Source organism: Raphanus sativus, chromosome 4, assembly GCF_000801105.2.
Source record: "Raphanus sativus cultivar WK10039 chromosome 4, ASM80110v3, whole genome shotgun sequence".
NCBI classification, from domain to species: domain Eukaryota; kingdom Viridiplantae; phylum Streptophyta; class Magnoliopsida; order Brassicales; family Brassicaceae; genus Raphanus; species Raphanus sativus.
The window spans coordinates 43,011,608-43,024,171 of record NC_079514.1 but is presented as its reverse complement, the minus strand read 5'-3'; the positions used below and the strand labels follow the sequence as shown (position 1 = coordinate 43,024,171).

Genomic DNA, 12,564 nt, shown 5'->3' with positions numbered 1-12,564 from the left:
TTGATAGATCTTTCTGAAATTTATATTTTTTTTTCTTTATCAACAACGTTTGCTATTTACACTAATATATTTAAATGCGTTGAAGCTTGGCGTTTCATTTCAACGAAAATATCATTTGACAAAATTATTTATGGACACAATGTTAGGAAAAACTTTGTTTCTCTTAGTTTGCTTTATCTTATCATGTTTCTTTATCATCTCCACCACAAGATACAGACGAAGGAAATCTCTTACAGCAGCCGCGACGCCTCCAGGGCCTCCACGGCTACCCATCATCGGAAACATTAACCTTGTCGGAAAGGATCCACACCGCTCATTCGCCAACCTCTCGAAAACGTATGGACCAGTCATGAGTCTTAAGCTTGGATGTTTGAACACGGTGGTCATAACTTCACCAGAAGCTGCAAGAGAAGTTTTAAGAACACACGACCAATTCTTGTCTAATCGTGGCTCCAATAACTCGATAAATTCCTTCAATCACCAAGAGCGTTCCCTCGTCTGGCTTCCTTCTTCTTCGGCTCGTTGGAAGTATATTTGATAACGCTTTTTCCCCTTTTTTTATTTATATGGTTTTTGTTGACTAACGGGTGGTTATCTTTTCTATATATGTTTATGCAGACTGTGGAGAAAATTGTCAGCGACTCTGCTCTTCTCTCCGCAGCGTATGGAAGCCACCAAAGATTTGAGGATGAAAAAGGTGAAAGATCTTTTAAGCTTCATGAGTGAAAGCAGCGAGAGAAAAGAAGCTGTCGATATTTCTCGTGCATTATTCACCACAACTCTTAATATCATATCGAGTCTTTTGTTTTCTGTCGATCTCGGTAGCTATGACCGATTGAAAGAGTTGAATGGGTTTCAAGACACGGTAACTGGTGTCATGGAAGCTATCGGAAATCCAGATGCTGCTAACTACTTTCCATTTCTGCGGTTTTTTGATCTGCAAGGTAATAGCAAGAAGGTGAAAGACAATATAGAGAGATTGTTTAGGGTTTTCCGTGGGTTCATCGACGCTAAAATAGCAGAAAAAACATTGCGGAGTAATCCTAAAGATGTCACAGACGGTGATTTTTTGGACGCGCTTCTCCATCTTACCGAAGGAGATGAAGCAGAGTTCAACACTAATGATATCGAACACTTTCTCTCGGTAAGTCTTGCGATGTTTTAGCTTTTGTGTTACTCTTTAAAAACTGATGTTATAGAATTAATAGATGCATTTAATTAAAAAATAAAATCAAAATATAAAAATATGAGTGGTTATATTTTATTGAAATACATTAAACATTAAACATTAAAGTAACTAAAAATAAAGTAGAGAGTTGGATAAAAGTGTACTTAATATTTTTTTTTAATTTGTCTGAAATATATAAAACGGCAATCTATTGACTACATAAGGAGAATTTTAGTCTTTAGGGATGGTAAAACGGATATAACTATAAATTTAGACAATAATGGATCATATGTACTCATGTATCAGGACCTGTTCACGGCAGGCACAGATACAAGCTCTAGTACCGTTGAGTGGGCAATGGCAGAGTTACTTAGTAACCCTAAAACGATGGAGAAAGCTCAGGCGGAGATTGATCATGTGATAGGCCAAAAATGTATTGTTCAAGAGTCTGATATATCAGAATTGCCATATCTACAAGCGGTTGTGAAGGAAACTTTCCGGTTGCATCCGCCTGCTCCGCTACTAGTCCCTAGAAAAGCAGAATCCGATGTGGAGGTTCTTGGGTACATGGTCCGTAAAGATACTCAAGTTTTGATAAATGTGTGGGCCATAGGACGAGACCCGAGCGTATGGGAAAATCCGAGCCAGTTCGAGCCAGAAAGGTTTTTGGGGAAAGAAATTGATGTGAAAGGTAGAGATTATGAACTTACACCGTTTGGAGGCGGACGGAGAATTTGTCCGGGATTGCCTTTGGCTGTGAAAACTGTGAATCTCATGCTTGCTTCCCTTCTTCATTCCTTTGACTGGAAGCTTCCAAAGGGAATCAACCCTGAGGAATTGGACATGGACGAGACCTTTGGTCTCACATTGCATAAGACCAACCCGTTACATGCCATTCCCATCAAGAAGCGCCACCCTAATTAGCTATTGTGGTGGTATACGTGTGTTTCGTATGTACGAATATAGTTTCACAAATCGAATAATTTTGGACCTTATGCTTTTAAATAAACACAAAAGATCGCAACTACTCTCGATTGTATAATTTACTTTCCTTGGCTAAGTATCCCATATGAACCGTATCAATATTTTCACTGGATTATAACTGTAGCTTTATCAGTGAATATTCATAAAATAATTATTGTTTTTTGGGTTCTACTTCTACACCCTTTTTATTGTACATATTTAATTCGGCCAATAAAAATACACTAAACTATAACTGTTAAAGTGCACCAAATAAATGTGATAGCTGATTCATTATCTAGGAATGCTCGTACTTTCCATAGATCGTTATCCTACTTTGATTGTTCTATTACGGTCTGGTTATCCAGATCACTTTAAGTTTTTTTTCTTTAACGTCTGAATCGATTATTATCGATTAATTATGCTATTACAATGATGAGAATATTACAAAGACGATTATACAGCCGACAATTCTACCATCTTGTGAGATACACGTCTGACTGCACCTCTCCGAACCGTCCTATGAGATCCATGTTTGATGGTACGCCTTGCACCAAGCTGAAGATCTCCTGTAATCCGTTTCTCCATAATCTGCATAATTTGGTATTTTCTGGGGTTTGAACTCCAGACCTCCGGGTGTAGAAGCATTACATGAACCCTTAGTCAAACCATTGGACCAAGGAGGCTTCCACAACCACTTTAACTTTGAGTAATAGAATAGTTTTTAATGTAAAAAAATACACTAAATAAATTACGGGAAAAATTACTCAACCATTGTTATAAAGTAGAATAGCGGAAGGCAAAAAGGATCAACATCAATCCTACAATTTAGACAAAGAGATGACTAAGCCAAGAGGGATAACCCACTGCTATATAGAATTCTATTCATCAATGAAATCTAGTGTTTAAAAAAAAAAGAATAGCGGAAGGCAAATAAAACTGAGAAATATGTTGTGATTAGAAAAGAAAAGTACTCGTCATTGTCTTTTTTTTGAAAAAGGTACTCGTCATGGTGAAAAAAAAAAGTTCGCATTAGAGATTGAGTTTATTTTATATTTTAGACCAGTCTCTTTTGCTATTTTGAAAAAACACGACCGTTTACAATGAACCACCTTTTAGCTATATACGTAACTCTTGTGATTGGTCACCAGTAATTTGATTTTTTAGAAAAAATGTTGGGTTTTGACACATGGTGTGACAAATGTCAGATCCGATCACCGATACAATGGATTTGGACCATAAATACAGACTTTGTAGACATGTTTGCTTGTTGCACACTAATATATAATTAAATGGTTAGAATTGCATGATGTTTCATTTCAAGAAATACCATTTGAGAAAGAAAAAAAGATGGAGTTCATCTTAGGACAAGCTCTACTCCTCCTTTGCTTTATCATATCATGTTTTCTTATCATCAGTACCACAAGATCAAGAAGGAAAACTTTTGGGGCAGCGGCTATGCCTCCTGGACCTCCACGGCTACCTATCATTGGAAACATTCACCTTGTTGGTAAAAACCCACACCATTCATTTGCCAATCTCTCAAAAACTTATGGACCAATCATGAGTCTTAAGTTTGGAAGCTTAAACACAGTAATCATAACTTCACCAGAAGCTGCAAGAGAAGTTTTAAGAACACATGACCAAGTTTTGTCTTGGCGCAGCTCCACTAACACGATACGGTCCATCAATCACCATGAGTTTTCCTTTGTCTGGCTCCCTCCATCGTCGGCTCGTTGGAGGTATAGTTATATCTTTTTATTTTTTGCATTTGATTTTTTCACAAATAAGTCAATTTTTTAGAAGAAAGTTATTAGTTGACAAAAAAGTTATTATATTTGTGTATAATCTATTATGATGTAAAAAGAATTTCTAGAAAGATTACGAATTTTATACAAATTAAAAACTACTAATAACCTAGAGAAACTACTCCTTTTTTTCTTAATAACTAATAAATTTTGCAAAAAAAAAAACTAATTTTGCATGAAGCCTTAGTCAAAAGATCTATGCAATCGATACGTCAGTTAAGTCATTCGCATATTCTCTGTATGATATATTTTTCTTATTTGGATTATCTTATTGTGTCAAATATGTACACCTAATAAAATATGCGATTCAGCCTTTCGTTGTCAAAATAAATAAATAATAAAATATACGATTCAGATTCTGCATGTAGTCAATATTAATCCAAAATCAATTAACTAATAAGTGGTTGTCTCTGTTTTTTTTTTTGTTTCCTAAGGCTACTGAGGAAACTGTCGGTGACTCTACTGTTCTCTCCGCAGCGTATCGAAGCTACGAAAGCCTTGAGGGTGAACAAAGTGAAGGAACTTGTGAGCTTCCTGAATGAAAGCAGCGAGAGAGATGAACCTGTTGATATTTCTCGTGCTTCATTCATCACAGCTCTTAATATCATATCCAACATTCTGTTTTCTGTCGATCTTGGTAGCTACGACTTGAAGAATTCCAATGAGTTTCAGGATGCGGTGATTGGTGTCATGGAAGCTATCGGAAACCCAGACGCTGCTAATTACTTTCCATTTCTGGGGTTTCTTGATATGCAAGGTAATAGGAAGGCCATGAAGGATTCCTCAGAAAAGTTGTTTAGGGTTTTCCGTGGGTTCATCGATGCAAAAATAGCAAAAAGATCCGATAAAAATGCTCCGAGCCACGATTTCGTGGATGCGCTTCTTGAGCTCACAAAAGAAGATGAAGTAGAGCTAAACACTAATGATTTTGTACACCTTCTCTTGGTAAGTCTTACCATATTGCATACTCTAGAAACATATGAATCAATATTTAAAATGACGCTCTACTCGAATGCCTAAACAGAGCCTAGGAGTATAGATATTTTTGCAAAAATAATATACCATTTATTCATTTGTACTTATATATCAGGACCTCTTTGGAGCGGGCACGGACACAAACTCTAGTACTGTTGAATGGGGAATGGCAGAGTTACTTCGAAACCCTAAAACAATGGCAAAAGTTCAGGCTGAGATCGATCGTGTGATTGGTCAAAAAGGGTTTGTTGAAGAGTCTGACATCTCAGAACTACCGTATTTACAAGCAGTTGTGAAGGAAGTTTTTCGGTTACATCCAGCTGCTCCGTTACTCGTCCCACGGAAAGCAGAATCAGATGTGGAGGTTCTAGGGTTCATGGTGCCTAAAGACACTCAAGTTTTGGTGAACGTGTGGGCCATAGGACGAGATCCGAGTGTGTGGGAGAATCCAACCAGGTTTGAGCCGGAAAGGTTTTTAGGTAAAGAGACTGATGTGAGAGGTAGAGATTATGAGCTGACACCTTTTGGAGCTGGAAGAAGAATTTGTCCTGGATTGCCTTTGGCTGTGAAGATTGTGCCTCTCATGCTTGCTTCGCTTCTCTATTCTTTTGAATGGAAGCTTCCAAACGGCATCAATCCTGAAGACTTGGACATGGACGAGACCTTTGGTCTCACATTGCATAAGACCAACTCGTTACATGCCGTTCCCGTCAAGAAACGCCATTAATTAGCCGTTGTAGTATATATTTCTTTTACATATACTAACTACGAATACAGTTCCACGAACCGAATAAGTTTGACCTTATGTGTTACATGTCAAGGAATATCAGTGAATTTTATTTTTGGAATGATTGTCAAGTTTATTCAACACAAATTGTTTTTACAAGGTTGTAATTTTGTTCAAAAGAAAGCATCATCATTCCCATACTTCTATAATAGGATAAGAAAGACTAAAAGAATTGTACCTTGACACAAACCAGAGCATCATTGCATTGTCAGAAAATTTTCATGATCCATTGATGGATTTTTTTACCCCATTTTTTGTTTGGTAATGCGTGTACATATACACCAATTTCTCCCATCAATTTCATAACCTACTAATCTTTGACAAAATCTTCTTACTAATAAGAAATCTTTATCTTCTTTGACAATAATCGTTTGGGTTTCTTTAACCGAATGGTAGCCAAGAGAAATGTGTGAGAAACCAGTTAACACCAAAGGAGAAAAATAAGAATAATTTGGACGGTGCATGACATTTTGAAGACAAGGACAAGAAGTTTTTTTAGAAATCATAAATTTGATTTTCTTCCGCCGTAAGTAACTTCATTTCCACATGTGTTTGTCTATCCAGTATGCTTATGACATATGAATGGACCGATTTGTCGTTTGGTTTCAACTGGCTATACTATTAGCAACAACGGAGATAAGAAGATAATAATTGCATGGTCCTAGAAATGGACCAAGGTTTTGGGGTTACCTTGCACAATATGACAAATACCAAACTAAGGACTAGACAAAATATCAGTAAATTTTGATTCAGTTCGTTATCTGTTTCGATTCGAATCTAAAAAATGATAACCGTAATTCTACCAAACAAATTAAATATTAAAATGCAATAATCATAAGAAACAAATTAAATCACAAATATTAATATTTTTAGGAACAAATAACCGATCTGATTCATTATATATATTTAAACAATTATATATATAAGTTATATAAAATTATATTATATATAAGTTTTGAAGTACTTTTATTTACTAAATTTATTATATTAGTTATTAATGTTTTTTTAAAGTATATATCTTTTTATTTTTGTGATAAAATATTATTACGTTATATTATTTTTAGATTTTGTTTATTTATTTATTTTTATTATGGGGATTATTAGAAAAAAGTTGTAGCTTTATATTTTTGGCTGTAGAATTATGTCTGTAGATTAATTTGTTGTCGTTTTTATTGCTCTAACTTTCTAAAGCATTAATTATTTGCTCTGAAAATAAAGTTTTTTACATCTATTTATTATTTTCTTGAGGTCTTTTTGCTGTAGGTTTTCTAAAGAAAAGAAAACTTGATTGATTAACATATAGTCATATATGGCTCTGAACTAAATTTTAGTTTTCTAGAGCATTTATAGTCATAATCAATCACCCCTTATAATCTACACTAGATTATGATCGAAGCACGGAATATTTTATGATTCAAAATTCTATTAATAATATTACAAATATTTTGTTAATTTGAAAAGATTTTATTTATTTAAAATTGCATTTAAATCAACACTTTAAATCAAACTTAGACCCTCAAATCGGTAAACCCGTTAATCTGATATATAAACTAATTTGTATTGGTTAAAGAGTAATGGGTTAAGAATTTTGACTTGAATCCACACTTTGAATATATCATATAGTATGGTTATTATATAAAATCAATTGGTTAAGGAGTAATATATTGCATAGTGATTATCGATCGCATGTGAATTTATTGGATGATGGTTATGAAATCTCAAGTTTAACATTATTGCACGTTGGTTATGAAATCAATTGAGTAAAAATATTTTTTTTTAGCAATAAGGAATGTGTAAAATAAATGCATATATATAAGGTATTAAATTAGCAAAATAGAATAAAAAATAATTTACTAACATTAATTGTTAATTAATAAGATCAGAAAATACATCATATCTATTATTAAGTCCAACTTAAAAAATTCACCTAAAAAAATTACAAAGTTTATGTTTTAATAATATAGATTATCCGACTTGAAGATTAAGTGTACAATTGGAAAATCTAAACAAAAGATTATGTAATAAGGGCGTTAGGATAATTATAAATTATAAATATGTAGGAGAAGAACTGAAATGTTTATAGTATATACAGCTAAATACACTATAATATTTGTGTTGCAAATACTCATAAATTGACGAGTGTTAACTAAGTGCTCGTAGCTTGGTGATAAAGGAGGTACAGCTGTACTGTCCGCCACCTGGATTCGAGTCTTGACCACAACGGATTTAACATCCCTTCCGTTGGGGTGCTGTTTACGCGGCTACGTTTACGTATCTTTTGGTTGGCTACGTGTACGTATCTAGTGTATGATAGATCGTTGGTCGCCAATGATTTTTCTATTTTTTAATTCTCATTGACAAGTGACGTCCACTAGCAAGAATTCGGTGCCCATCGACGGTAGGTAGATTTGGGACTTTCAAAAAAAAAAAAAAAAAAAAATTTCCAAAGTAGATAAGGAAACATGATGCAGATCGTCTTGAATTGATATCCATGATTTTTTTTTGTTCACTTATTCCACACGGATGACATTTTCTTTAAATGAGTAATTTATATATATTTTAATCTTATAGATATATACAAATTATATATTACATATTTGTTTTATATGAAATGTTTTATCATAGTAGTGTCCAATCTTTCGATTTCAGTTTGTTTTTGTTTGTTTTTTTTGGTATCTTGATTTATAAAGGATATGTACTTTATTAAAACTATAATTATTTTGTTTTGGTTCGGTTTATGTATCTTCGGTTTTTGATTTATTTGGTTTTACACCAAAAACTATAAATATATTTATTTTTAATATAACACGAAAATATTTTGGTTTTTAAATAGACTATTTTGATTTGATTATTTACTATTAAAATAATTAGTAAATATAATATGCTGATAATAATAATAGTTTTTAGAATAAAAATAAGAAAAATTAATAATCCATAATACTATTAAATAGTTTAGATAGTAGTTATGTTTGTGTAGTTTTATTATCACTTTGAGAACACACAGATGGACATCATCACAGGGCAAGCTCTGTTCTTTTTCTTTTGCTTTATCCTATCATGTTTCCTTATCTTCACAACCGTAAGATCCAGAAGGAGCTCTCATGGAGCCGTAACGCTGCCTCCGGGACCTCCACGGTTACCCATCATCGGAAACATGCACCTTGTCGGAAAGAACCCACACCGCTCATTCGCCCACCTCTCGGAAACATATGGACCAGTCATGAGTCTTAAGCTTGGATGTTTAAACACAGTTGTCATAGCTTCACCAAACGCTGCACGAGAGGTTCTACGAACACACGACCAAATATTGTCTGGCCGTTACTGGAATGAAGCCGTGAGATCCATTGATCATCATTATTTTTCCGTCGCTTGGCTTCATCCATCGTCTCCTCTTTGGAGGTAACTCATTGTTTTTTCTTTTTTATCAACTAGATAAGACTTTTGGCAAATCCAAAAACTGTAAAATCGTTCTTATAAAACGTAGCACTAGACACTCAAATCCGGTAGCTAGAACTGATGAAACATCTGTCTAAGTGTTTTGAGGTAACCGCTCTAAGTTTTTTTTTCTTTCCCTAATGGTAGTCTTTTTATTTGTCATCTGCTATACCAACTGAGCTATGGCCATTACCAAAATATCATCCTCCTTTTCCTAGATTACTGTCACAGATATATAACTACTCGAGACATAATTTTATCACCCTCTGTTGAGATCGTTGATAATCCACAACATATGGTTACCACAGAACCAATAGACTTGTGTATTTGATTAAAAAATCGTGTTATATTTTTCAGGCTGTTGAGGAAAATATCAGTTACTCAGCTGTTCTCACCCCAGAGTATCGAAGCCACCCAAGCTCTACGGATGAAGAAGGTGCAAGAACTTATCAACTTCGTGAGTGAATGCAGTGACAGAAAAGAAGCTGTGGATATTTCTCGTGCATCCTTCGTCACAGCCCTCAATATCATTTCAAATATTCTGTTTTCAGTCGACCTCGGAAACTACGACTCGAGGAGGTCCAGTGGCTTTCAGGAAATGGTGATTGGTGTCATGGAATCTATAGGAAATCCAGACTTTGCTAATTATTTCCCATTTATGAGATTTCTTGACATGCAAGGTAATAGAAAGAAGGTGAAGGACTGCTCGGAGAGGTTGTTTAGGGTTTTCAGAGGGTTATACGATGCTCGGGTCAAGGGAAACTCGTTGCGGACGGACAAGAAAGATGTTTCGAGCAGTGATTTTTTGGATGCGCTTATTGATCTCAACCAAGGAGATGAAGCTGAATTCGACCTTAATCAGATCGAACACCTTCTTCTCGTAAGTTTTCTCTTATTTTGCATGATATGGACCATATGGTCACGTGAATGAACATTAAAAGATAAATTCCTCATCTTAAAAAAAAATATACGATAATCATCTTGGTGTCCAATTGGTTTCGAGATACAAATATTTTTTAATCAATCTTCACATTCAAACACACAGTCTCCTAGTGGAGTATGTATGCCATAGTAATTTATTGAAAATTTCAATGAAATACAAATTTAGAATAACTGAAATCTATATTAGCTTGGAGTAAAAAAATGGTTATTAATAGAGGAATTAGTGGAATAAAGAATCAAAGATGGAAGAGGAATAATTTTATTTACAAACTGATTCATCTACTAAATAGTAGAGAAACAATTGTTTAAAAAAGATCTTTGCAAATTCAGTCACTCTGTATAGCAGAATAAGTGGAATTGTTCTCCACTAATTTTCACTTAAAATCGAAATTCTCTTACAATATATCAAATTCCACCAATTTATTCTTATAATTGTGTAGGCAATTGCACCTTTTGGTATATCTGAATTTAACTATATATAGTATGTGCATGTACGTGCCAGGACCTGTTTTCAGCCGGCACAGACACAAACTCTAGTACCCTGGAATGGGCAATGGCAGAACTACTCCAAAACCCAAAAGCAATGAAAAAAGTTCAAGACGAGATCGATAGTGCGATATGCCAAAATGGTGTCGTCCAAGAGTCGGATATCTCACAACTGCCGTATTTACAAGCTGTGGTTAAAGAAACCTTCCGTCTCCATCCAGCTGCTCCACTTCTCCTCCCGCGGAAAGCAGAAACAGATGTGGAGATTCTTGGGTTTCTTGTGCCTAAAGACACCCAGGTTTTGGTGAACGTGTGGGCTGTTGGACGAGACCCGAGTAGGTGGGAGAATCCAAACAGGTTCCAACCAGAAAGGTTTTTGGGGAAAGAGACTGATGTGAAAGGCAGAGATTATGAGCTTACACCGTTTGGAGCAGGACGGAGAATCTGTCCCGGATTGCCTTTGGCTGTGAAGATAGTGCCTCTCATGCTTGCTTCTCTTCTCTATTCTTTTGATTGGAAGCTTTCAAACGGCATCAATCCTGAGGACTTGGACATGGACGAGAGCTTCGGCCTCACATTGCATAAGACCAATGCGTTGCATGCTGTGCCTGTCAAGAAACGAGTCATTAGTTGATCATTGCTAAAGCTACATTTGCTTTTGTTTAATACTAATATAATTACTTTCAGAAATCTGGTTATTAATAGTCACTTTTGGTCTGTGTTTGATTTTAGTTTTCAGTAGACTCAAATGTCCACTCATTAAATTTTCTTGCCTCACGAAGGAACTGCTCAGAAATGCCTTATGACACTCAGTACTATTGGTGCTATTTTTTCTCCATTCAGGTTACTGAAAACTACAAAACAACACCGTGAAATTAATCTTACCTAGGTCTATCCACTGTAGCTTTTATGTCATCCCACAAGGAAGATGTTTAACTAAATGATCTTCAACTATTGAACTCTAGAGTACGCTAAACATTTATTTCCGTCACTCAGAAAATAATACATCCCTGATTCAGTGGTGGTTTGGACCGCAGCAATTAATATACTTTGTCGGTGAGACGTAAAAAACGCTGCTGAAAGATCTAACGAGTTTTTTTTTTATCAAAGATCTAACGAGTTTTAGTGCGACTATTTTAGTCGTTATTATTTAATGCTTAGTTGAAATTTTTTGTTATCATATATTGTAATTTCCCGCACGCAATTATACTAAAAACCTTTGCAAAAAAGTCAAGTAAGCATAAAATTAAACTATGAGACAACAAGAATTTTTTGTCAATTTAAGAGCGAATAAAATATCAGAAAATAAACAAAAGTGGAAAAATCAAAAAAATCAAACTACTCCTAGTTTTCAACAAGTCATGTATTCATTGGATTCTTTTGGGATTTGATGGCACATTAATTAATTGGCTCGAAAATGCATGGTGATACAAATGCATCGATTGCTGTACAAAACTGCAATCGAAAGTGACCAATGGTCGAATGCCTTGTATAAATTTAATAAATTTGTGGGGACCTCTAATAACTCGATTAATTATACTCCCTCTGTTTTTAATTGTAAATAGTTTTGGTTAAAAACACAAATATTTAGGAGTTGTTATTTTTTAAAACAAAATTATTTAATCAATCAATTCAACCAATTATTAAAAACCTAGCATTATTTCATTGGTCATACAATATCCAATAAATGAAAAGTTACATTGAAATATGTAAATTACTTACATTGTGAAACAAACTATTTTTGCTAAAACTACCTACAATTAAAAACAGAGGGAATAGATATTTTGCTTCCAATACTGAAAAAATTAACGAAAAAATTAAATTAATATTATATACATGAAAGAATCCAAATACGTATTCTTTCGGTTTCAAAAAGATTTTTCAAAGAAGAATTTTCTAGAATTTGCACATATATTAAAAATACAACTAATATTCACAATTAAATTTATTATTTATAATTTAATATCTATATTTATAAAAATTATTAACCAATAACATATAAT

General features: G+C 34.3%; 3 protein-coding genes across 4 annotated transcripts; all 3 read left to right on the top strand.

Moving 5' to 3' along the window:
* Positions 1-78: 78 nt before the first annotated feature.
* Positions 79-2,323, top strand: LOC108848969 (cytochrome P450 76C4). 2 transcript variants are annotated; one of them, XM_018622441.2, is made up of 3 exons: positions 79-528; positions 619-1,144; positions 1,491-1,736. In XM_018622441.2, the coding sequence occupies exons 1-3, from the start codon at positions 131-133 to the stop codon at positions 1,587-1,589; spliced, it is 1,023 nt and encodes a 340-aa protein (XP_018477943.1). In that variant the 5' UTR covers positions 79-130; the 3' UTR covers positions 1,590-1,736. The 2 variants fall into 2 exon arrangements, with proteins under 2 accessions (XP_018477943.1, XP_018477942.1); XM_018622440.2 differs by having other exon boundaries at positions 82-528; positions 1,475-2,323.
* Positions 2,324-3,408: 1,085 nt separating this feature from the next.
* LOC108849510 (cytochrome P450 76C2) lies at positions 3,409-5,762 on the top strand. The gene is made up of 3 exons (XM_018623067.2): positions 3,409-3,870; positions 4,371-4,881; positions 5,027-5,762. The coding sequence occupies exons 1-3, from the start codon at positions 3,479-3,481 to the stop codon at positions 5,636-5,638; spliced, it is 1,515 nt and encodes a 504-aa protein (XP_018478569.1). The 5' UTR covers positions 3,409-3,478; the 3' UTR covers positions 5,639-5,762.
* Positions 5,763-8,659: 2,897 nt separating this feature from the next.
* LOC108855719 (cytochrome P450 76C4) lies at positions 8,660-11,287 on the top strand. The gene is made up of 3 exons (XM_057009022.1): positions 8,660-9,097; positions 9,491-10,013; positions 10,578-11,287. The coding sequence occupies exons 1-3, from the start codon at positions 8,703-8,705 to the stop codon at positions 11,193-11,195; spliced, it is 1,536 nt and encodes a 511-aa protein (XP_056865002.1). The 5' UTR covers positions 8,660-8,702; the 3' UTR covers positions 11,196-11,287.
* Positions 11,288-12,564: the final 1,277 nt, after the last annotated feature.

Coding starts and splice junctions, on each gene's coding strand:
- LOC108849510 (XM_018623067.2), top strand. CDS start 3,479: ATGGAGTTCATCTTAGGACAAGCTCTACTCCTCCTTTGCTTTATCATA. Junction 3,871..4,370: donor CCATCGTCGGCTCGTTGGAG/GTATAGTTATAT, acceptor TTGTTTCCTAAG/GCTACTGAGGAAACTGTCGG. Junction 4,882..5,026: donor ATTTTGTACACCTTCTCTTG/GTAAGTCTTACC, acceptor CTTATATATCAG/GACCTCTTTGGAGCGGGCAC.
- LOC108855719 (XM_057009022.1), top strand. CDS start 8,703: ATGGACATCATCACAGGGCAAGCTCTGTTCTTTTTCTTTTGCTTTATC. Junction 9,098..9,490: donor CCATCGTCTCCTCTTTGGAG/GTAACTCATTGT, acceptor TATATTTTTCAG/GCTGTTGAGGAAAATATCAG. Junction 10,014..10,577: donor AGATCGAACACCTTCTTCTC/GTAAGTTTTCTC, acceptor TGTACGTGCCAG/GACCTGTTTTCAGCCGGCAC.
- LOC108848969 (XM_018622440.2), top strand. CDS start 131: ATGGACACAATGTTAGGAAAAACTTTGTTTCTCTTAGTTTGCTTTATC. Junction 529..618: donor TCTTCTTCGGCTCGTTGGAA/GTATATTTGATA, acceptor ATGTTTATGCAG/ACTGTGGAGAAAATTGTCAG. Junction 1,145..1,474: donor ATATCGAACACTTTCTCTCG/GTAAGTCTTGCG, acceptor CTCATGTATCAG/GACCTGTTCACGGCAGGCAC.